This window comes from Zalophus californianus, chromosome 14 (assembly GCF_009762305.2).
Source record: "Zalophus californianus isolate mZalCal1 chromosome 14, mZalCal1.pri.v2, whole genome shotgun sequence".
Lineage (NCBI taxonomy): Eukaryota > Metazoa > Chordata > Mammalia > Carnivora > Otariidae > Zalophus > Zalophus californianus.
Window position 1 is genome coordinate 81,267,899 of NC_045608.1, and position 25,179 is coordinate 81,293,077.

Here is a 25,179-nt window from a genome sequence, read left to right on the forward strand (position 1 = left end):
GAGCGGCTTTAACAATTTAACAGCAAATATTTCACCCATAATATTTTCTATTTTACTGCCCATTATTATTCCACTAATTTAGAACTTTCAATTTTTTTTTTTTTTTAAGAAATACTATGGGGGAAAACTACTAGAATTGCTTCCGATTGGCAGACTACAGAAGAGTAAGCAAGGAAAGTGTGAGTTGTTAGAATTTGTCAGAGCTCAGGTTTCTACTTGTAAACGGACATGGAAAGTGTAGGTGATTAAGTCATTCAGGCAAAACCTTCATTGTTGATCTCTGTCTTTTGATTTGAGCTCCTGGCCAAGAGAAAAAGTGAATCAGAGGGTGGGGCCGAGAAAAGGGAGGTGGTAGAATTTTTAAAGATGATTCCTACAGTTAACAGTTACTTAACTCAGCCACAATCTCTTATTAAAGGAACCAGTTGCCAGTTCTGCTCCAGCAGAAGAAAATAAGGTATCGTAAACATTTTTTTAAATGTTTATTTATGCTTTCCTTCTTTATTGAAGTGTCTAGCTAAGTAGCAAACGATCAAGAGCTCCCAAAGACAGAAATAATAGGTAAAGCTTCATCTCCCCAAGAATTCTATACAAGTCAGACAGATTTAACCCCAAGCTGGTTCAAAGTTCGTATGGGAAAGAGGGCAAAGGGGAAGAGAGAGCATTCATTTAAAGGGAGCTAGAGAAATGGTTTTACCGGGAATTGTGAAGCTGTGAATGGCATCTCCTCCAGCCACATCTCTAGATTGGCTGCCTCTGTATCTGTCAACATAGGCAAAGAGAAATAGAATATTCTCTGAATAATTGAGGCCGCCCCCTTCTAACCCTTCAGAAGAGCGGGCTTGGTAATATGAATTTGATCCCCATCATTAATGTGTGGAATTAATGGTTTGGCTCTCTTTCGCTCTCCCCACCCAACATGGCCACCACTCCATGGGCTCTTCCATCGAGTAGCCTAAGCCCCAGCCTTCCACTGTGTGCTCATTGTAAAACACCCCAAACTATTGCTTCCCTCAGAAAATGGCTTTGGGTAAGTATAGAAGTGCTGAGGGGAGATGTCATCCTCTGGGAGATGCAGCTCCAAGAAGTAGGCACTATCATTAGTCTGATAGTCATGGAGTCTTGGGTATCCTTTTATGGAACATGGGGTGAGCTTCCTTTCCACTTCCTCCTCCTCCATACCATCCTCCCTCCTTTCTTCCTCCTTCTGTTCACCTTCTTTCCTCACCCAATCCCTCCATTTTACCATTAAAATCTTGAAGACAATGAGATGCAATGACAAAGGCGATTGTATTCAGAGTCCAGAGAATGGGATTGCAGTGATAACTTCGCTCTTAGCTAGCTGTGCACATTGGGCAGCACATTTAAACTCTCTGGGCCTTAGTTTCCTAGGAGATAAAACAAGGCAATTGGACTAGAGGGGACTCCAAGCTTCTTTGGGACTATGTGTGTCTATGATGTGACATTTTGATGAATTACAGTACCCTTTTATTACTTTCATAATTCTCCAGTTTTTCCCCTAAGGTCTTGAGAGATTGAAATTTTACATATTTTACATATATATATATATTTACATATTTTACATATATATATATAAACTGACACATCTGTAACTCCTGAAAACTGCAAAGAACAATTTATTCTGAAAATGGCATAGTAGGTTTCTGATCTAGACATTTATAATCTTCTCTGAAAAAAAGCATTGTCTAACTCTTGTATGGATAAATTATTTCCTGTAAAACATCATCCTAAAATTCTACATCCTTCAGAAAGCACTTTTCACTCTTGGGTTAAATTTTACCAATGGGTTAGCACTTCTATAAATTTTTTGTAAAAAAAAAAATGGCAGGAATTGTTCTTTTATGTTCTGGGCAATACCTTATATATTAATGATGCTATTAACAAGACAATGAAGCTGAAGATAACTGGATATTAACTTTCCACAAGTAATTGCTCTTTCATTAGATAAAATTATTGTTTTCAGGAATTTGTTATAAGTAATTAAACTCTAGAATAACCATAAACCATAGGTAGAAAGATAAAAATCTCAGGCCCTAAGATATTACTTTCTCCTCCCTTCATGGTTAGTATGGTTTTGAGGAGGCAGGCATTTTCCATATGAATGTAATTCATGAATTCTAAAGGGATAAAGTTTAATATATAGGCAGTAAACAAAGCATCATTCGAATGAATATAGCTGTAAAGAGATTAAGGAGGTTATTTCCAAGATGGCACTGGATCTATCAAGAAAAAGTACATACTAGCAAGTTTCGAACATTTTGTGAGGATGTAGACTTATGACAAAACTAGAGTTGTTTTTTCTTTAGTTAAGTAATATTAGCCTAGGATTATCATCAGCTTCAGCAATAGGCAGTAACTACAACTGAAGCAGGACTTAAAGGGGGAAGTCCTTTGACTAAGTGCAAGCCTATGGTTAGGAGGGATTTCAACAGGATCACTGTTAATCCAATTCATAATGAAACCAAAACTTGGGGGCGCCTGGTTGGCTCCGATGGTTAAGCGTCTGCCTTCGGCTCAGGTCATGATCCCGGGGTCCTGGGATGGAGTCTGGCATCAGGCTCCCTGCTCAGCGGGGAGCCTGCTTCTCCCTCTGCCTCTGCCTCTCTCTCTCTGTGTCTCTGTCTCTCATGAATAAATAAATAAAATCTTAAAAAAAAAAAAAAGAAAGAAACCAAAACTTGGCCTACACATGCCTCTCCCTTGATTCAACTATTTGACTGGAGAGAACTCCTGACCTTTCTAAAGTTCTGAGGGCCAGGTGATATCAGTATAAGATGAAGTTCTATACAACATTGGCACTAATGGGAAATTCTAGGTCTAGGAAGTTGATTTATTTTTTAATCATTTAACCAGTCTGAGAGATTATTTGGTGATAAAATGACATCAGATTGAAGTAATTTCTTTGATAGTAGTTATTTCTTTGATTTCTTTGATAGTAGTTATTTCTTTCTTCTATTGAAGTAGTTATTTCTTAAAAGACTGAAAATGTTGGGTAAATAGAGGTGAAATTTAGAGGTTGAATATAATTTTTTTAAATGAGTAAAACCGAGTTTTTTTGTTCAAGAAGACCAGTTTCAGAGGGTCCCAAGTAAGTGAGAATAAGGGCAAAGAGCCTTGACTTCCCTACTTCTCTATGAGCATTTCCCACTAAACTGTGTATGGTTTTAAGTTTAAATAAATAAAAAATGGCAGCTGGAGCCCAAACAATGAACATTGTAAAAAAATAATAAACAAGTATTTATAAGCATCCATTTTGTGTAAAGTCCTGAGCAAGGTTTTGTTGGAGGTACAGAAAATTTTACTTTCAAGGAACTTACCCTGGAGTTGGAAAGATATAAGCATGTGAAGGCAAAACTAGCAGTGGGATAAATGTAAATGGGGGGCAAAAATGATATTGTGGGACTGACTCCTCTGCACATAAGAGATCAGGAAAAGCTTCTAAAGAAAAGCAGAAACTTGCACAGAATTGGATTTCAATAGAGTAAATGAGGATCAAAGCATTCCAGGAACAAAGAATATCATAACTAAAGGCATGAATGAATAAATACGGTTAAAAAGTACAAAAATATGGGTGATAGGTGAGTGAGAAAAAGCCCAACGTTTCTTGAAAAAATGTCTAGTGGTTTCTCATCTACTGTATAAAGTGAGCAGTGCATTGAGAAGCACAGGGCTGACCTTGACGAGACGTGGTTCCACTGCCATGTTTATTGTGATTTTCTCAACAAGGGGCTGCCAACTGACTAGCACCCAATTGTTCTCTGCTGTGCCTTATCACTAAAATTTGAGCAATTTCCTTAAACTCTCTGGACTTCAGTTTTCTAATATGTAAACTAATAATGTGTGGAATTTTCCAACAGTCTATTTGGCTGTTATGAATAGGTACACATATAAGGATGAATGGAAATATATACATTACATATATGCTATAAAATCGGATTAGATAATATAAATTTTGGTCATTTCAAGAAGGGGTGATTAAAAAAGATAGTTGTGTAGCCAAAAGTAAAATAAGTGGAAAGGATTATTAACAAGTTTTCCATCTCTGCTTTATTTTTCTTAGGTTTTCCCAATGGACTCTCTAGCCAAATCAATCAACCAATTTGCCCTGGACTTCAGCAAAAAGTTGGCTGAATCGGCTGAGGGCAAAAATATTTTCTTTTCTCCCTGGGGCATCTCGACCTCATTGGCTATGGTATATTTGGGCACCGGAGGTACCACGGCCTCCCAGATGGCCCAGGTGAGCGGGAGAGGTCAAGTGTCTTCTGTGGCCTTTAAACAGAGTGCTCTCCTTAACTGTTAGTATCATTTGCTTCCTGAAGTCTGCATAACTTACATTTTATAGCCATATCCTTCAAAACAAAAAATACACTTAAACATTTTTTTTAGGCCGTAAAAAGTTGTTTGGGAAAGAGAATCAACTGGAAAAATCGCTGCTTAAAAAAACCACCTAAGAGCCCATGTTCCCTAGCAAGATCAAATGGAGAGAAGATAAGGTTATTGAGTTTGGTTCAGCACCAAAAAAAAAAAAAAAATTATTTTGATTATTAATACATTTCAAGAAGTAATGGCTCATACTTAATTTTATTTTTAAATTTTAATTCCAGTGAAGTTAACATACAGTGTTATATTGGTTTCAGGTGTACAACACAATGATTCAACACTTCTGTGATTTACTCAGAGCTCACCGTGATAAGTGAGCTCTTAATCCCCTTCATCTATTTCCCCCATACCCCCACCCACCTCCCTTCTGGCTACCCTCTCTTCGTTCTCTCTAGTCAAGAGTCCACTCTTTCCCTTGCCTCGTTTTTCTTTGTTCATTTGTTTTGCTTCTTAAATTCCATATATGAGTGATAGCATATCGTTTTTGAATGGCTCGTACTTTAAATAATAGAATTAGTCATCGTCTTTCCAATCTCAGAAGGATTTTCTTGAAGACACAAATAGAAAAATCAAGTGAATCCTGTTCTTTGTGCTTTGGTTGTTTCTGTGTTCAATCTGTGGTTGTCTGGATGAATGTAAAGAACCCATTGAGAGCATTAAAATAACAAAACAATAGTATTGTATAAGCAGTTACTGATTTGCTGTAAGCATCTTCAAAGCATTGTGCATGCATGTGTGCACACGCACACGTGCATGCGAAAGTAGAGCCATACATGGCAAAATTATAGTTTAAAAAGCCATGTGTAAATGTGTGCATGTGTGCACACATATAAATATATGTGTGTCTGCTTTAAAATAGACATAGAAAAGAGTAAATCCAGCCCTAAATCATGCAATAATCAAAAGGCCAAGTGATAGAACTTCCACTCAAGGTGGTGCCCTTTGGGCAAAATACAGAAAACAGCACAGCCAGTAATTCTGAATGAAATAGGCAGAATTTATCTTCTGTCAGCTTGGGCCTAGGATGTCACCCTTAGTCTTTTAGTTCACAAGATATTGTATAGTTTCAAACAACAACAAAATCCTGGTTCACCCCTAGTTAATAATTGGTTAATTATTAAAAGGCTTAACTGTTAATGTGATAGACAATCTTAGATGGATTCCAACTTGGGTCCATTGTGTTCCTTGCCCTTGCTTTATTTAAATGCTATTTGCATATCAATAGCAACGCTATGCAATGGAGACTGAGTTGCTCATGTACCCCTGTCTGTCACTGGGTGTCAGTCAGCACAAGCTTTGGTAAACCAGACTTTATTCCTCATTGTGAGCTGGGTCCAGGCTGGGAGATGGAATTATCACCTCATTTTCTACTGTTGTACAATTCAGGGGAAGCAGGCATGTCCACATCCTTCTTGTTAACTTCCAAATGAAGTGCTGGGGTGAACACAAAGAATGTCTATAACGGTCAAGTGGGGTAGACAATGAGACCTGAAACACTTACCTAGAATAAACAACTAAAATCCCTGAATTTTATAGATAATTGGAGCAATAGTGGCCTATGCTTAAATCGTCTAAATGATGCTCTCAATTAACACCTAGTTTTCAAAAAACCGTAGATTAAAAAAAATAATAAAACATGGAATACAAGAGATTTTTACCTCTAAGGATCTTCCCAACATCATCTCAAATGCCCTATAAAGAGTATAAGAATAAAGAGACCAGCTAATTAAATAGGAGCTTAAAAATTTATTTAAAGGTTGCTGTCAACTTACTCCATCCATCCAGTTAACACATCATTTAAGTGAAATCACAGCCCCTCTGGTAATTAATCATATGCTCCGTAGTGAAGTGAACAACTGACTTGTATTTGCTGATGAGTATTTCAAGTGGTTACGTCTTCGCAAAGTATGTTCACATATTGCCTTTTTATTGAAATGACAGGTGCTTCAGTTTAGCAGAGACCAGGACATCAAATCTTCTCCTGAAAGTGAGAAGAAAAGAAAGACGGTATGTCTTAACTTTGAATACACATTTGATAAGGAGAAAACGCTTGCAGCATATGTATTTTAGTGGCTGATTTAAGCAAACTTTGATAGGGAACGTCTCTGAGAACAAATATCATCAAACTATAGAAAATTTTTCAAAATACAAAAACGTGTATGCCTTTTGGAAGGGTCGTATTCTTTCCCTTTATCTCTCTCCATCTTTTCCTTCCCCTTCAAAACTGCCCCACCTTCAAACTTGCTCTTGCCTTTACAAACTGTGAAGAAAACAATGCCCTAACAACTTGTAAATTCTTGCGCTGCTAACATTAAAGAAAACATTTTTTGTCTACCATGCAATTGATTTCAGCTTTTGTTCGCAGTACACCAAATTCATTGAGATAGAGGTTGTTCATATATAGCTAGTTCTTGTTCAGTGTTTTTATTTGACTGTTTGACTAATCCCTTTTCTTTCAAAGGAATTCGGTTTGGGCAAGGTTGAAGAAATACACTCTCACTTCCAGACACTTATCTCAGAAATCAGCAATCCCAGCAAGGCTTACATACTTAAAACAGCCAACAGGATATATGGAGAGAAAACCTACCCATTTTACACTGTAAGTGCAAACGTGTCGTGTTAAGCTGATGGGAAGGAAAGAAAGAGGCATGTGAGACCAATCAGTAAACTCTGTACATTTCTCTAGAGATCCCGGGGGCAATGTTCATGTATGGGGTCAGCATTTCTGGTAAACAATCATTTAGACCACCAGTAGGTATCTAGTAAAGGAAACCAATAATGAGTCTCAAGCCAGACCTAGTGATCAGATCTTTATGCTCAGAATAAAGGGGTCCACCTCAGCTGGTAAACAGGTACAGAAATGTGGTTTGCATAGTCTCTGGGTTAGCATTTGTTTCGCGGGGAATGGAGCAGAAGATGCAGAGTAACTCAGTAGGGTCAACGTGCAGGAGCAGGGGGCAGAGCTGCTCCTGGGAGTGCGGCTGGAGACTTGTACTCAAGAGCAAAGCTGACTTGGGGATCAGATGAGTCATCTCACAGCACGACTTTAGAGACTTTAGAAAAGACTCTTAACATGGGATAATACCGCCTTCTCCCTTTCTCGGATGGTTGAGACCCCACAATGCAGACCATGCTCTCGTCCTCAGTTCAGATTCAAGGGCTCCTCAGAGTGGTGCACCCTGAACCAAGCCAAGCATCGACTTTCCTGTTAGTCCATCACATCTCATGTCATAAGAGAGCAGGAGGACCCAAGTGCTCAGTGGGCAAAGAGCAAGGAAATTGGATGGGGTAGAGAGGGACAGCAATAGAAAAGATAATGCTATCTTATGATATCAAGCAGTGCTGTCCCTGCCCATAGCCAATGAATTTGGGGAGTTCAGGACTTGGGCTTGGCTATGACTAAAGGCAGAAAAGCATCCAAATGAGGCCTTAAAGACATTTCAGTCACTGGTAGTCTCGTGCATTCAGGTTTGGTCCGGAAGTCGGAGGTATTTGAGTGGGGCGGGCGCTTAGAGATGAGAAGGACACAGAGATACAAAATGAGACATCTTTTAACATGTCCACAAGCCCTGACAAGCCCTGGATGTGCTCAGAGAGGTTGATCAGAACCCATGAGTCAACCCAGGGAATGGTGCCTGATGAATCTTTAAGCCTTCCTTTCTCACTGGGTTATAATTTCTACAGAGCTTAGACTTCCTAGTCTTCAAATCACTGCCTGGAGGCTGAATTAACTCACCATGTTTTACTGTACACAATTCCTCCAGCAAGTAATAAACCAAAGGAGTACGACAGCTGTCCTGAGGATGGCAGGTGCCCTCACAAGCCCACTTCTGATGACTGCCACCAGGAGGGACCTCAAGGGGCTGGAATGAGGCCAGCTTTCTTCCCTCAGACACCCATGCTTAGCAATCAGTTTTCAGGGCAGCGTATAGCTCTCCTCAGGGGCCTTCCACAGGTTCTTGGCTACTTAGAGTCCACAGCAGGTGGCTCCCGGACCCAGAGGCTTCACTTTGGTTCCAGCTCTGCTGGAGAAAGCCAAGTGCAATTGCCAACATATCTTAGTCACTAGAGGCAGTCCTGGGACTCCTAGAGTTCTCTCCCTTTTCATTCTGGCCCCATTTCACAGGCATGAATAAACATAGGAGAGAGTAGGGCTGTTTGGGTGGCTTAGTCCATTCAGCGTCTGAGTCTTGGTCTCGGGGTCGTGAGTTCAAGCCCCACGGTGGGCTCCATGCTGGGTGTAGAGCCTACTTAAAAAAAAACAAGGGAGGGTGTGGGAGCCCCAGAACTGTGGGAGGCAGGCCTTCCTCCACACTTGGACTTCTGCACGGCTATTCTGTGCCCAGTTAACTTTAAAGAGGGGAGTGTTTCATTTTCGATCAAAATGGGAGTATGGAAAAGACAGAAGGGGGCAACGGGGTGGGGGTTTGCAACTGTCCATCGATAGACTTGATTTCTCAGTTTTGGACACCCTACAAAAGGCGATTTTACCTATATCTTCCAGAAATATTTAGAAGACATGAAAACACACTTCGGTGCAGAACCACAGTCTGTTAACTTTGTGGAAGCTTCTGGACAAATCCGGAAGGAGATCAACTCTTGGGTTGAAAGTCAGACTGAGGGTAAGCTTTCACCAAGGTTCTCGGCAGAGTGTCTTCTCCAAGCATTGCTGTACTTTTTTGAATTTGCGTTGTATGTAAGTATGTGTATTTCTTAACTAGAACTATGGACACCTTCTAAATATTCAGAACATTTCTTTCTTTCTTTTTTTTTTAAAGATTTTATTTATTTATTTATTTATTTATTTATTTGAGAGAGAGAGAGAGAGAGAAACAGCATGAGAGGGTAGAAGGCCAGAGGGAGAAAAAGGCTCCCCGCTGAGCTGGGAGCCTGATGCGGGACTCGATCCCAGGATTCTGGGATCATGACCTGAGCCAGAGGCAGTCGCTTAACCAACTGAGCCACCCAGTCGCCCCCAGAACATTTCTTTCTATTCATGCTGATGATTTTCAGATCCACAGCTTTCCCAGTAAGTCTTATCTAAAACATATAAGTCAAGACACCCACTTTACTAAGTGGACAAGAAAATTCTTACATCCCAATAATTCCAAAGAGGAGCCCAGGGGCAAAAAAGCAGGAAAGTGCAAAAGGGAAAGTTGAAAAACTGCTACATTTGTGATTTCTAAAGAAAAACAGCTAGTAATTAATAACAAAATTGTGGCATTAACTGTGTTATATAATCTTAAGTAATTTTCAAAATCAGGTCAGGTATGAGAGTAGGGGGCTAAGCTGCCGTAGCAGAGAGACCTGGAATACAGTGGCTTAATGCTAAGGTAGAAGTTTATTTTTTTCACATAATAGTCAAAAGGCAGATAAGCGTTCTGTTTGCTGAGGCAATCCAGAGACCCAGACTGGTGGGCCAGCTCTGCCACCCTCAAAACATGGCTTTCGTATTTAAGTCTAAGATGAGTCTTGCATGTGTCATTTTAAAGTCACCAGGGAATGGGGAAAAGAAAGCCTCTTTGCATTTAAAGAGATGACCTGAAAGTTTCACACATCAGTTGCACCCATATCCCAAACTCAGCTACATGGTGCACTTTAGGCGCCAGGGACACACCTGTTGTGATTTACTTGGGACTTGCCTGGATTTTCCACCTGAAGGCCTCTCGGTCCCAGGCAAACCAGGATAGTTGGTCACCCAGACTTGCTGTAACAACGATCTATAAGATGCAGTTTGTAGTTAGGTAGCCACACACTCACCTAAAAGTTGAATGTTCTATTTTTTTTTTAATTTTTAAATTGAAATTTTTTAATTTTTAATTTAAATTCCAATTAACATATAGCGTAATATTAGTTTCAGGTTAAAATTTAGTGATTCAACCCGGGGCTCATCGCAAGTCCCCTCAATCCTCATCACTTGTTTAGCCCATGCCCCTGCCCACCTCCCCTCTGGTGACCCTCAGTGTGTTCTCTGTAGTAAAGAGTCTGTTTCTTGGTTTGCCTCTCTCTTTTTTCCCCTATGATCATTTGTTTTGTTCTTAAATTCCACATGAGTGAAATCATATGCTATTTGTCTTTCTCTGACTGACTTATTTCACTTAACATAATACCCTCTAATTCCATCCACATCATTGCAAATGGCAAGATTTCATTCATTTTTATGACGGAGTATATTCTATTGTGTATATATATATATATATATATATATATATATATATATATATATACCACATCTTTTTTATCCCTTTATTAGTCAATGGACACTTAGGCTGTTTCCATAACTTTGCTATTGTTGATAATGCTGCTATAAACATTGGGGTACATGTATCCCTTTGAATTCGTATTTTTGTACCTTTGGGTAAATATCTAGTAGTACAATTGCTGGGTGGTAGGGTACATCTATTTTTAACTTTTCGAGGAACGTCCATACTGTTTTCCAGAGTGGCTTCACCAGTTTGCATTCCCACCAACAGTGCAAGAGCGTTCCCCTTTCTCCGCATCCTCGCCAGCACCTGTTGCTTCTTGTGTTGTTGATTTTAGCCACTCTGACTGTTGTGAGGTCATATCTCATTGTAGTTTTGATTTGCATTTCCCTGATGATCAGTGATGTTGAGCATCTTCTCATGTGTCTGTTGGCCATGTGGATGTCTTCTTTGGAAAAACGTCTATTCATGGCTTCTGCCCATTTCTTAAGTGGATTATTCATTTGGGGATGTTGAGTTTTGTAAGTTTTTTATTTATTTTGGATACTAACCCTTTATCAGATATGTCATTTGCAAATATCTTCTCCCATTCCATAGGCTGCCTTTTAGTTCTGTTGATTGTTTCCTTTGCAGTACAGAAGCTTTTTATCTTGATGAAGTCCCAATAGTTTGTTTCTGCCTCTCTCTTTGCTCACACAGCACTCAGTGTGAAAGTTCACTTTGACATGCACCGCACTGTTATTGAAGTTAACTGCTGAAGCCTCCCCTGCTAGACTCAAGGGCCCAAGGGCAATGATGCTGCCTGATGTGAGTTTCAGCTTTGAATCACTAACACACAGCAGGCCCGCTAATTGTCCTTGTTCAGAACATTAACGTTTACTGAAGTGCCCTGAGGAAGTTGGCAGCCCTGAATTCTCAGTTCCTTTTTCACTGAACTAGTGACTCAGAAGCCATGGTGAGGCAAGAGTGACCATTTTACTTAACTGACACCTGATCTGGATTCATTCAAAAGCAAGCCTGTTTTTAGAATCATAGATTAGCTCGCATTTACTGAGCACTTGTACGGTTTCAGTTGGCAGGAGGACCAAATGGGATTGCAAAGGCAAAAGTGTGTTGTAATATGCAACACAGATTCAACATGGCAGACGTGGATGTAAGAATAGTCTGGGGCTGAACTAAATCTGAGGTCTCAGATTCCTAACCCAGTGTCTGTTGTGTTTTCTGGAAGAGAAGGGGGAGCCCTACAGAGAGGGAGGAAAGAGTAGACTTCAGATTGTAGTTACTACAGGGTCAAGATAAAGGATAGACACACTAGGAAAAATCTTCCATTGTCACACTACTCGTGAAATGAGAGTTCCTCCAAAATAAACTAACCCAGGGCACGGTCAGAATCTTTTATTAAGCCCCTATTTCCTGCATCCCATGACTTCATTGCTCCAGCTGACAAGGCTGGCTCTATTTCTTAGAAGTGGAATCTTCTAAAGAGGAAGAAAGCTGTCATTTCTGTATTTTCTCTTTACGTACTGAACACAAATATTGGCTATTTGAGGGCTATTCAACACCAAATAAGGTAAGGAATGAATCAGCTATTTAGGAACTTTGACTTTGTCAAGGCAGAGTTCTGCACATCCTTAAGGGAAGTTGCTAGAAACTCTTCAGCATGACTACGTTCCATCTGAACCACCTAAAAGAAGCTTCTTTCCTTAAGGTTTCAAATAGACCTTCTTTCAAGTAGCCATGTGGACTACTTGGCCACACAGCACTCAGAGTCATAGTCTCAATGATAGTGTCAGTTACATGTTCCAAATTTTTTTCTGGTTTGTCTTCTTATAGTCTGTAAGCTACTTAAAAGTGGTTGTTGTCTACATGTTTGTAATCTCAAAATCTATCATGTGCTTGGCACACTGGGCACTCTAGTGTCACATTAATAACTCTGTGCTCAGCAGGACTTACTCTGAATATCTTGGAAGACTGTCCTTCCCATGACCTCAAACTATCAAGGGTTTGTGCAATGAACTAGCCAGTAGGTGGCACTTTAGCTCTAAAGAGTATAGCAAAATCATGGTCAAATTTGGCTCTGTTAATTTGAAGTTGTATTTGACTACATTTTGTACATCCTTTATAAAATAATTATATTTTACATATCTTAACACAGCTGTGGGGGGCGCCTGGGTGGCTCAGTCGGTTAAGCGACTGTCTTCAGCTCAGGTCATGATCCCAGCGTCCTAGGATTGAGCCCCGCATCCGCATCTGGCTCCCTGCTCAGCGGGGAGCCTGCTTCTCCCTCTCCCACTCCCCCTGCTTGTGTTCCCTCTCTCACTGTCTCTCTCTCTGTCAATTAAATAAAAAAAAAAAAAGAAACAACCCCCCCCCCCACAGCTGTGGGTTCAAGAGGCTGGTTTCTCTGAAAGCATATGAACCCAGAGAATAATGCGACACAACTTAAATCATCTGGATCTCAACCAACTTGAGATAAGTCTGTGCAAAACTCAATCCTTGATATGTTCTCTATTTGCATATACAACTCTATCAAATGATAGAATACTTGATTAAAAATGACATAGAGCTTTTAAAGAATAAAACTTCTGTGCAAAAATAAAGATTAAAAAAATGATGTAGATAGCCTCCCCATGGTGAATCATCAAAGAAATTGTAAATTAAGTTTAACATACTGTCTTTAATAAGATACAAAAACGAATACTAAAATGATTTAGAAAGTTCTGACGTCAGCATTTAAAATCAAATCCAAATTTAATTGTTAAAACCAAAATGTCTGTTTTGTAGGTGAGGGAGGGTTGTTTTGAATAGACACGTCCAAGTCATACATCAGATCTGCTGGAATCTCTAGAAGTGCTGCCCCCAGAACTTTTTATTTATTTTTTTATTTTTTAAAGATTTTATTTATTTATTTGACAGAGAGACAGCGAGAGAGGGAACACAAGCAGGGGGAGCGGGAGAGGGAGAAGCAGGCTTCCCGCAGAGCAGGTTAATCTTGAGGAGAAATTTTCTTTAATTTCTAGATTATGGTATTGTTCTTGTCAATACAAATGTCAGGATCAAATCAGAATGATCAAACTTGGGATGTTCAAACAAATGATAGCCTTGGCATACTCTTCCCCGAGAAGACAGATAGTAAAACCAGGAGCTTCTTTCTTACCCCTGTGTTCCCACCTCACTAACTTTCTGCCTTTTTAAGGATTCTTTTGGGGGTATTTTTCTTTCACACTGGAACTTCTGCCATAGAAATTTACCATATCCTCAGTGTTCTTATCTATCAAAATTATCTCATTACTGTGTTCTCATCAACACTGTGAAGGAGATATTATTTTAATTTTACAGATTGGAAACTAAGACCTAAAAGGTTAATTGCATTGTTCAGGGCCACACAGTAAATATTAACTTAGGGATTTAATTCTTCAGACATGATTCTGACTTACCTGGAATGTTGCCTGTAGTATAGATCTTTGCAGTTTTCAAGCAGCAATGTCATCTTTTGTTTCCTTTGTTATTTTTTTCTCTTTCTTTCTTGTCCAATTTCTTTGAACTCTCAGCTTTTACCCATGTTCATGCTTTTTATTTATTGCTTCTTCTGCTTCTCCCATTAAACAAATTCTACTACTGCTTGCACTCTTCTCTGGTAGTTTGGCTTCCACAATTTCTGTACAGAATTTTAGCTAAGTAAGCCTCAGAGTTTGAGTTTGGTCAAATTTACTGCTTCTGTTTTCATCCTTTCTGAAATCCTCATTGCTCATCTATTAAGATTCCTCAAAATCCAGTCTTTTCGCTTTCATACCATGAGGTTAGCTTCTACTCCTGGCATAGCATGTAGGTGGCTTCCTCTGTGAAAAGGACACCTTTGAGGATTCGCCCCCAGAACTTTTTAAAAAGCTGCACAGGTGCTTCTGATGTGCCTCGGGTGAGGACTACTGCAGACAGGCTGTGCCCTCGTGCAGTCAGGCTCATGGAAGCCGGTTGGCTGCGCGTGTGCCTGTCTTCCCAACCCCCCTTTCAGAGACTTCCATGTTGGTCGCTTGAAATCAATATGGTGAGAATATTTACACCTCAGAAATAGGCTACGAATCAGGAATCTCCTTCTCCCCCACCCCTACCTGGAGCCAGTTTACCAGCAAACCCCTAGAAATGGAAAGCCAGGGCTCTGGATTTCTTTCAGTTGTTGTTTTATTATAGTTCACTTACCTACTATTGTTTTCCAAACCTACTTTTTGTTTGTAACAATAAAGGGAAATGGAGAAGTTAAATAGACCTAATTGTAGTTGTTCTTAATTATTTTTAAAAAGTTTTATTATGTGTGTTTTTTTTTTTATTGTTATGTTCATCACCATATATTACATCATTAGTTTTTGGTGCAGTGTTCCATGATTCATTGTTTGTTCATAACACCCAGTGCTCCATGCAGAACGTGCCCTCCTCAATACCCATCACCAGGCTAACCCATCCCCCTACCCCCCTCTCCTCTAGAACCCTCAGTTTGTTTTTCAGAGTCCATCATCTCTCATGGTTCGTCTCCCCTCTGACATACTCCCCTTTTCTTCTTCTCCTGTTATCTTCTTCTTTTTCTTTTTTCTTAAAATATGTTGCATTATTTGTTTCAGAAGTACAGAACTGTGATTCAACAGTCTTGCACAATTCACAGCGCTCACCGTAGCACATACCCTCCCCAATGTCTATCACCCAGCCACCCCATCCCTCCCACCCCCAACCACTCCAGTAACACTCAGTTTCTTTCCTGAGATTAAGAATTCCTCATATCAGTGAGGTCATGTGATACATGTCTTTCTCTGATTGACTTATTTCACTCAGCATAACACCCTCCAGTTCCATCCACGTCATTGCAAATGGCAAGATCTCATTCCTTTTGATGGCTGCATAATATTCCATTGTGTATATATACCACTTCTTCTTTTACCCCACAGTGTCCTGACCCCACTGTGGCATGGGTGTCCTTGCTCAAAGCAATAACCTGCAAGTGGACATATTTGTTACCCACTGCTGGCACACAGGGGGGTGTAAAAGACCATTAGACCAAATGACTCCGGCACACAGGGGGGTGTAAAAGACCATTAGACCAAATGATTCCAAACCAGTGGCTCTCAGTCCTCGCTACACATGAAGCTAAGTTTACTGATTCCCAAATCCAACCCCAGATGAATTAATTCATATCTCTCAGAGTGAGGCTCAGGCATCAGTATTTCTAAATCCTCAGGTGATTCTAACTGATAGTCAAGGGTAAGAATAATTGCTGTAAATGGAGTAATTCCCTCAATCCCATTGACACTCCCCATTTCTGAACGAGCTCCATTGCTCATGGCCTTTGAGGTTCCAACTCCCTGGATAACACTTGGACTTGCTCAACAGTCCTCTGGTGTGTGTGTGTACACGCTGTGGTTTCACCTATCATTCTAATCCATCTGTATTTTCTAGCATCTTTTCTTGGTTTATATTCCTGTTTCAGAGTTATTCTTTTCAACAAATATTTGTTCTAGAAAAACAATATTTTGATTATATACTCTAAGGCTTTAAAAAGAAAACTGTACACAAATCTTGTGCCCCAGTGAACATATTTGCTTTTCATAGGAGAATGGGTTAGCCATTCTGAAACTATTTTATGTATATTCTAGGATTGAGCAAATAAGTAAATACTTTGGAAATAACAAGGGCCAGGTGTTTCACTGACAGAGAAAGGAATTGAAAATAAGGAAAAGCAGAGGTGAGCATGAACCCCATGGTGCTGGATTGGAATAGGAGATACCAATATGACTTCCTCATCTTTAATATATAAGCAGACAGAGAATTAGATAGATATTGGAGATATTTACAGATGTGTGTATAATACATGTATTTTCTAGCTTTCTCTACTGAGCAATGACATCCCAGTAATAATGTGCATAGCTAACAACCACATCTTGATTTCTAAAAGCCATTCTTCAAAAAAAAGAAAAAAAGGAAAAAAATATAACCAGGGCTCCTAGAAGAAGAAATGCCAATTCTAGGGCTGGGACATGGAAAGCACCAGATAAACCTTAGGATACATTTTGGTACCAGAAAGTAGAGAAGTGCTCAAAATATTTGAGAACATGTGAAAAGGACATAGGGGCCAACTTGAGGAGGTTTCCAATAACCAAATTTGGGACAATTTGAGCAGCAAAATAGATAATGATAGTAATAAACTATAACCCATAGGGTAAATAAATATCCATGAGTCTATACTGATATAAATTATTGAATACCTAAATAAAAGGAAGAGATGGAAAAGTTCTTCCTCATAGTAGAATTCCAGTTCATAAATGTAGAAGGAATAGTGGAAATTGAAAATCACCATTTGGCAAACACTACAGTCAACATTGTTTCAGGCAAGATCATCAATGAATGCTAAAATTGGTGGGCAAAAGTTTGATGAGAAACAGGAACTTTATGTGGTCACCAAGTAGTTCCCCACATGATATTTATGAATTTCAAAGGGAAAAGTCATAATTTTACAGGGAGAAGCCTGTGGGAATCAAATCATCAAAGTTAACATCAGCCACAGTGGGAAATAGGAACATAATTTATTTCCTGGTATGATTCATTGAGAGGCACATCACATTGCTTCTGTGGTTGTATTGGTGGCCTAGGGCTGCCATGACAAATTACCACAAAGTGGATGGTTTCAAACAATAGAAATGTATTCTCCCACAGTTCCAGAGGCTTCAAGTCTGAAAATCAAGGTGTGAGCAGGGCACGCTTCCTCTAAATGCTCTAGGGAAGGTACTGTTCCATGCCTCCCTCCTTGTTTCTGATGTTGTTGGCAATCCTTGACATTCCTTGGCTTATGGACACTTCAATCTCTGCCTCTGATGGCACATAATCTTCTTTACGTCTGTCCTATGTCCGTGTTTTCACATAGGCTTGTCCTCTCTGTGTGTCTATGTTCAAATTTTCCTCCTCTTGTAAGGACATCAGTTATTAGATTAGAGCTACCCTAATCCAGGATGACCTCATCTTAACTTGATTAGATCTGCAGAGACCCTATTTCCAAATAAGAGCACATTCACAGGGACTGGTAGTGAGGGCCTGACACACCTTTCTGGGGGGGATACAATTGAGGAAACATCAGACAAATCTGAACTGAGAATTGAGGGACATGTTACCAAACTTTTTTGAAAGTGTCAAAGTCATGAAAGCCAAAGAAGGAATGAGGAACTATCCCAGATTCAAAGGCACTAAGATGAATTGACACTTGAATACAGCTTGAGATTTTGAGATCTTGGATTGATTTCCGGTCCAGAAGAAGGACTTTATTGCAATAGTAGATGAAATTTAAATAGGACCTGTTAGTAATATTCTATTAATGCTAACTATCATTGGTAGATATAAGATATTATCACTTAGCAGTATTTCATAATTATCATTTTTATAAGTGGGCATATTGCCAGGATGTAACTCTACCATTTGTAATCTGTCCCTCTGTTCTGTAGGAAAAATCCCAAATCTCCTACCTGATGATGCTGTGGATTCTGCAACGAGAATGGTTCTGGTCAACGCCCTTTACTTTAAAGGAATCTGGGAACATCAGTTTTTAGTCCAAAACACCACAGAAAAGCCTTTCAGAATAAACAAGGTAGAAACCTTTTAATAATCAGCATGGGTTTTTACACGGCATTGTAAAGGAGGTTCTATTTGAAATTCACTTTTCTTTCTGAATATATGTTCCTGGAAAGTCTGGCTATTACCAGGGCAGGGATGGCTGAGCGAAAAGCCAGGTCCATCCCACCTGGGAATTCCTCTTTCATTGTTTCTTCTCTGAAAATAGACTATTCACATATTTTATCACTTAGTCCCCGCTACGACTATGGTAGACTAGATAAGGTAGTTATTATATTCATTTCCCAGCTGTCAAAGTGACTGGAACCATGACTAAGTTAGAAATCTACCAGAACTGTAACCCCCAACTCTTCACTATTAGTTCTGTTCTTGTTCTCCTAGATCAGTACTCTCTTCTACCAAATTCTTATCCTTTCATAAGTAAAAGAAATACACATTTAAAATCTCATCTCTTCCATTGTTTTCTCTTTGTGTTAGGACACAACACACTTGTTTTTGTGATAGGAACCCACTACAGCAAGAAGGGAGACTAATACAAGGTGACAGATCCCCTAGAACCTAAGGGCTGGAATGTGGCTGGGTCTTGGAACTTGAGTGGAAACAAGGATTCAAATGTAGTTAAGATTCAGTCTTTTATCTTTTCAACCCTGTTTCTCCCACCATTCCTCCCTCAGGCTGAACTCTAAATTCCTCTTCTTCCCGGTTCACACTGGCGGAACAGGGCTACTCACAACACTGCCTCTGTTTTAGAGACCAGTGTAATAGATCTCATTTTAAATTCCTAGGAAAGGAATTGATTAGCCAACATTTGTTAAAGCTGTTTAGTCCTGGGGTAGGTCTTCTCACATAAATAGTGCTGCCAAGGACCTGCCACGGTAATCATGTGGATGTGTGCAATAGGCGGTTCTCAATCAGTGGGATAAAGATGAGGAAAGGGCCAAACATAGAATCGAATAGGCTAACCAGACATGAGCTGGGTAGTTACCTGGCTGAGTACATCCACAAGGAATTTTCAGTTGCAAGTGATAAAATAGCATTCCAAAAGAGGCCAGTAAAAGGGGAATTATATTAGCGTTCGTTACGTAACTAAGAGGAACTGAGATGTTCAGGGAGTCTCACGACATAATCTCACTTCTCTGTCTCTCTCTACCCCCACTCCCACCACTTCCACTCCCTCTGGTTGTTGCTTTCATTCTCTAGTACTGAAGATACAATTTCTCTATATGACCAGGGAATATGGTTGCCCCCTCGTCAGCCTTCGAGGTTCACAACCCTGGTAGGTAGTCTTTGCCGCTAGCTCTAACAGAATGCTCCCAAAGGAGGACTCTGTGTTGTGCCATTCGTGTGCTCATCCCTGAAAAATCACTGCATCGTGAAGTATTCTGAATGAACAGCCCTAGTCATATGACCACTACATTAGCAGATGGGCGGGACTTTGTGATTAACAGCTCCCTCTAGAATGGATAAGTAACATATGTCTACAACATCTGAATTGCGGGGCTTTGTTTTTGTATTACCATTGGCTCCACTATAAATAAACTCTTTAAAGAGCATTTTTAGGTTTGCAGCAAAAACGAGAGGAAAGTAGAGTTCCCATATACCGCCCCCCACATAGTTTCCCTTATTATTAACATTTTGCATTAATGTGGTGCCTTTGTTACACTTACTGAGCCAATATTGATACATTTTTATTAGTTGAAGTCTATAGTTCACTAGGGTTCCCTTTTGGTCTTGTATAGTTCTACGGGCTTTGACTAATGCATAGTCATGTACCCGCCATTCAGGTATCATGTGGAATAGTTTAACTGCCCTAAAAAATGTGCGGTACTCCACCCATTCATCCCGCCTCCTAAATACCTGGCAACCACTGATCTTTTTACTGTCTCTATAGTTTTGCTTTTTCTGGAGCATCATGTAGTTGGAACTGTATAGTACATAGACTTTTCAGATGGGCTTCTTCCACTAAGCAATAGGCCATAGATATAAGCTTTCTCCCTGTCTTTCCCTGGCTTGATAGGTCATTTTACTTTACTGTTGAATAATAGTCCATTATCTGGACATATGGCAGTTTGTTTAGCCATTCACCTATTGAAGGACATCTTGGCTGCTTCCAATTTTTGGCAATTATGAACAAAGGTGCTATAAATATCTATGTGCAAGATTTTGTGTGGACATACGTTTTTAACTCATTCTGGTAAATACTCAGGAGCACACTTGCTGGATCATATGGTAATACTACGTTTAGCTTTGTAAGAACCTGTCAAACTGTCTCCGGAAGTGGCTTCCACTTTGCATTCCCATCGTCAGGGAACAACAGTTCCTGTTGCCCCACACCCTTGCCAGCAGTTGATATTGTCAGTGTTTTGGACTTTCAGCCATGCCAAAAGGTCTGTAGTGCTATCTCATTGTTCTAATTTGCAATTCCCTAATGACGTATGATTGAGCATCTCTTCATATCCTGCATGTCTTCCTTTGGTGAGGTATCATATCTTTTACCCATTTTTAAAATTGGGTTCTTTTATTATCACTGAGTTTTTAAAAGTTCGTTATATATTTTGACACCAGTCCTTTATCAGATATGTGTTTTGGAAGTATTTCCTCCTAGCCTATTGTCTTTTTATTCTCTTAGTAAATGTCAGTGTTTATGATACTAAAATACTTTCTCAAATGTTTTCATGTGAAATACACCTTATTCAGTTTCTGAATCATTCATTGACCTTGGCATAGTTTGCATAAGATTAGATACTTTTTAAAGTGTTCAGTGGGATCCAGCTTGCTATGATTTATAGAGGTTGCCACGATAGCATTATGAGAAGAAACTTCCACATCACTTATTGATAATGTTATCCAGTACAACACCTATTTCAGAAAGCAAGGTCTGCATAACTTCATTCAGCATTTTGCAGAGAATCACCAATTTTGCCAGTGTCCCAGACTACTGGGAACTGATTACGGTAAAACAAAATTAAGGATTTGGTGGAACATTTCCTCAGTGATTTTGCTACTTCCTTCCCATAGAGTACAAGCAAACCAGTGCTAATGATGTCCATGAAAGAAAAACTCCAAGTTTTTCACATTGAAAAGCCACAAGCCATGGGCCTTCAACTCTACTATGAGAGCCGTGACCTCAGCCTGCTCATACTGCTGCCAGAAGATATCGATGGGCTGGATCAGGTACTGTCTGTTTGCTGAGAAGGTGGTTCTGGTGTTTACTCCTCTGGGGAGAAACATAAGACATGGTCCTCCTGTTTGTTCTTTGATTCCTATAGAGGAAGACAACCAACATACCTTGAGCCCTCGGGACTTTACCTTCACAGTATCATTTAAATTTTATAAAACTCTGTAAGTTGGGTATCACTATTCCTCAGAAAGTTTAAGTAATCTAGAAGCTCTAGCATGGGGTAGCTAAGCAAACAGCCACAGGAGCAATGGATACGTATATTCTTTGCCAGTCACGGAGCTGACCTCAGTCTAGGCCTTTCTTCTCCATCTCGTAGGGCTTACCTAATTGGAGGTTAATTTTTTAATCATTTGCATTAATCTAGCTTGAGATATACATTTTTTTAAACAAGACTCTGACTTCCAAAACGTGAGAAAAAATCCATTTTAATTAAATGAAGTCTTCAGGAGAAAAAGGCTGTATCAGTACTACCTTCATTACTTGCTTATCAGCTACATTTCTATGAATCCTGATATAACTTCAGTCACACCATGTTTTTGAGCAACTTGCATATTTAAATTGAACATTAGTTTCTCATGCAATGGGTGGCCTGGCTTTCTTTGCACTGTGCATAACTTTTCATGTGTTCCAGATTCTTTATACTTCTAAGTTTCCATAGCCCTGCTAGAATGTAGAATAGATTTCCAAATGGTATCATAAAATTTGTGAAACTGGAAAGAATGGTAAAAGTAAGACAAATGGTGGACACTAAACTATTAGCGTCACACCCTTATAAGATAAGCGGTGAGCGCTGTGAATTGTGCAAGACTGTTGAATCACAGATCTGTACTTCTGAAACAAATAACACAACATATTTTAAGAAAAAAGAAAAAGAAGAAGATAGCAGGAGAGGAAGAATGAAGGGGAGTAAGTCAGAGGGGGAGACGAACCAGGAGAGATGATGGACTCTGAAAAACAAACTGAGGTTTCTAGAGGGGAGGAGGGTAGGGGGATGGGTTAGCCTGGTGATGGGTATTAAAGAGGGCACATTCTGCATGGAGCACTGGGTGTTATGCACAAACAATGAATCATGGAACACTACATCAAAAACTAATGATGTAATATATGGAGATTAACATAACAATAAAAAATTAAAAAAAAAAAGATAAGCCTTTCTTCCTAAAAGTGCAGGGTCCTGAGCTGAATATGTTGTCAGATTACTAATGTACACCATCTACAAGTATGTCATTGACAGCAATACTTGGGTCTAGAAAACTCTCAAAGTAGCAAAAGCATGCGTCTTGAAACAAACGTGTTATTAAAAAAAACAAGCACATTTTTTCTCATATATACTTATGCATATGGGTGTATACATCCACATATATTTATTATTTAAAAAATTTAAAATATAAAGAGGAGAAAAATATTCTCAAAAACTATACTAAAAGATAGGCATTACTCTTAAGATTTGGAGATTTTCCTTTCTTTACTTTTCCTTCGCTTTTTTTTTTGGCATAGCTTATAGTTACTAATTTCATATTGTGATTATATAGACATTTTATTTTATCTCAGATTTTGTTTTCAAAGAGCTGTGTCCCATGTTAATATAACAGATACTTTTTGGACCCCGGCACATAATTTATTCTAAAGTTTATGCTTTTGTGCAGACAGCACCTAAATGCATATTTATGTTGACTCATTTCCGTGTGTAGGTGATGTTTTGCACGTTGGCATAGAAGCATGCCAGTTTGAATCAAGGTTTAATTCTCCTGTATCCTGGCAACTATTCAGTTGCAAAACAAAGATTCTGTAGGTCAACAGTGTGAGGAATCTCATTACACAAAGAATTTCCAAATGTGTGTGCTCTGTTACCCTGGGTAATGGGAGTGATGGTAATTCATGTATGTAATATCTTGAGGTCTCACCCAACCACTATTTCTCACTCCACTCTGGAATTACTGACTCTTTCCTCCTTGTTGCACACCTGCAGCTGGAAAAGGCCATCACCTACGAGAAGCTGAGTGAGTGGACCAGTGCAGACATGATGGAATTATATCAGGTGCAGGTGCAGCTCCCCAAGTTCAGGCTGGAAGAGACTTACGATCTCAAGTCAACCCTGAGCAATATGGGGATGAGCGATGCCTTTAACCAGAGCAGAGCTGATTTCTCAGGAATGTCTATGGAGAGAAACTTATTTCTGTCCAATGTTTTCCACAAGTCTTTTGTAGAAATAAATGAACAAGGTACAGAGGCTGCAGCTGGTACTGGGAGTGAGGTGAGCCTTCGAACTCTACTCCCCTCCATTGAATTTAATGCAAACCACCCGTTCCTCTTCTTCATCAGGCACAACAAAACTGGTAACATTCTCTTTTACGGGAGATTCTGCTCCCCCTAGACCATGTATCTCTCTCATCAAACGAGACCATCTTCTTCTGTGAAAAGTGCACCAAAAGATGGAAAAACACAATTATAATAAAAACCAGTTTGCAGCTTGTATCTTTTTCACATTTAAATGTTAGCAAATAAACCTTGAAATAATGCATTCGAGTGACTTTATCATACCTACCTAGCTGGAGAGAATGGCAAATTTTATTTTTATTACTTAACATTTTGTCTTAATGTGACTTATTTACATTTCAGAAGTATTATGTTATTCAATTGAATGCCTTACAATTGTTTGAACTACTTGGTCACTGTATTATCATTGTCACTTCTATTTTACATGCCTCATTGAGTGAAGAAAAATCTTTACAAAGGTGATGTATGGATTCTTAGTTTGAACAAATGTATAAAGATAATGTTAGATGTTAGCACTGGGGAAAAGGTGTTAGGAGTATCCAGAATTCCCTGGATGATCTTTGCAACTTTTCTTTGAATCTAAAACTTTTCAAAAATAAACATTTTATTAAAAATAATTATTGTGTAAAAGTGTAGTCATACTAACACCCCTGCTTTTACAAATCTTATCAAACAGAAGAACAAATTTCTTTTTTGCAAAGATTTTGTTTATTTATTTGAGAGAGAGCATGAGCGAGGGAGCATGAGCGGGGGGAGGGGAAAAGGGAGAGGGAGAAGCATACCCCCCACTGAGCAGGGAGCTCCAAGGCTCTGGACACTGGGCTCCATCACAAGACCCTGAGATTACGACCTGAGCCAAAGGCAGATGCTTAATCGCCAGAGCGACCCAAGTGCCCCTGTTATTCTAATTTCAGAGATTGATTATATACTCTAGGTTATTTTTTGATATTCTAATAAAAGGAAAGACTAGATCTGACATGAACAGTGTATAAATGAGTATAAGAAAATGTGTTTTCTGTGTTAAATCTTGGCTCAGTATTGTAGGATAAAAAAAAAAAAATGCCTTAGCTCCAAAGACAGGAAATTGTAATATATGTAACATTTTATCATATCTCTATGAAACATTTTGCCTCCATTCGTAATATCTCACACTAGCTTGCAGTGAAACAAATCCTCTGTGTCTGTGTTCTAGGAAATTATAAATCCTTAAATATTATAAAAGAAGACAACTGTAATACTCTCAGAGACTGACAAACAGAGAGCATTAAACACAATACTTTTCAAACAAACAAGAAAGGGAAAAGGATGATACTAGAAACTTCAGATGAGTAAGAATGAGATTAGTAGGAAAAGCCTTACAATCACTCTTCTATTTTGTGTATTTTTTTTTAACAGGCTTGAGTCTTAGGAGAGTCTAACTCACTAGACTTGTAAGTCTTGATTTATTGGATTTATGGAAGTTCAAATGTTTGCAAAGGTGTGTTTGTGAACTTTCTAAGTGTGTCTTTAAAGGTG

At 39.2% G+C, this 25,179-nt stretch overlaps 1 protein-coding gene across 1 annotated transcript; it reads left to right on the forward strand.

Moving 5' to 3' along the window:
• Positions 1–337: 337 nt before the first annotated feature.
• Positions 338–24,281, forward strand: SERPINB10 (serpin family B member 10). Its single transcript, XM_027576376.2, has 8 exons — positions 338–457; positions 4,082–4,258; positions 6,343–6,408; positions 6,863–7,000; positions 8,906–9,023; positions 18,080–18,222; positions 21,225–21,380; positions 23,357–24,281. Exons 2-8 carry the CDS (start codon positions 4,091–4,093, stop codon positions 23,759–23,761), a joined length of 1,194 nt encoding a protein of 397 aa, XP_027432177.1. The 5' UTR covers positions 338–457; positions 4,082–4,090; the 3' UTR covers positions 23,762–24,281.
• The last annotated feature ends 898 nt before the right edge of the window (positions 24,282–25,179 follow it).

Coding starts and splice junctions, on each gene's coding strand:
- SERPINB10 (XM_027576376.2), top strand. CDS start 4,091: ATGGACTCTCTAGCCAAATCAATCAACCAATTTGCCCTGGACTTCAGC. Junction 4,259..6,342: donor CGGCCTCCCAGATGGCCCAG/GTGAGCGGGAGA, acceptor TTGAAATGACAG/GTGCTTCAGTTTAGCAGAGA. Junction 9,024..18,079: donor GGTTGAAAGTCAGACTGAGG/GTAAGCTTTCAC, acceptor TCTGTTCTGTAG/GAAAAATCCCAAATCTCCTA.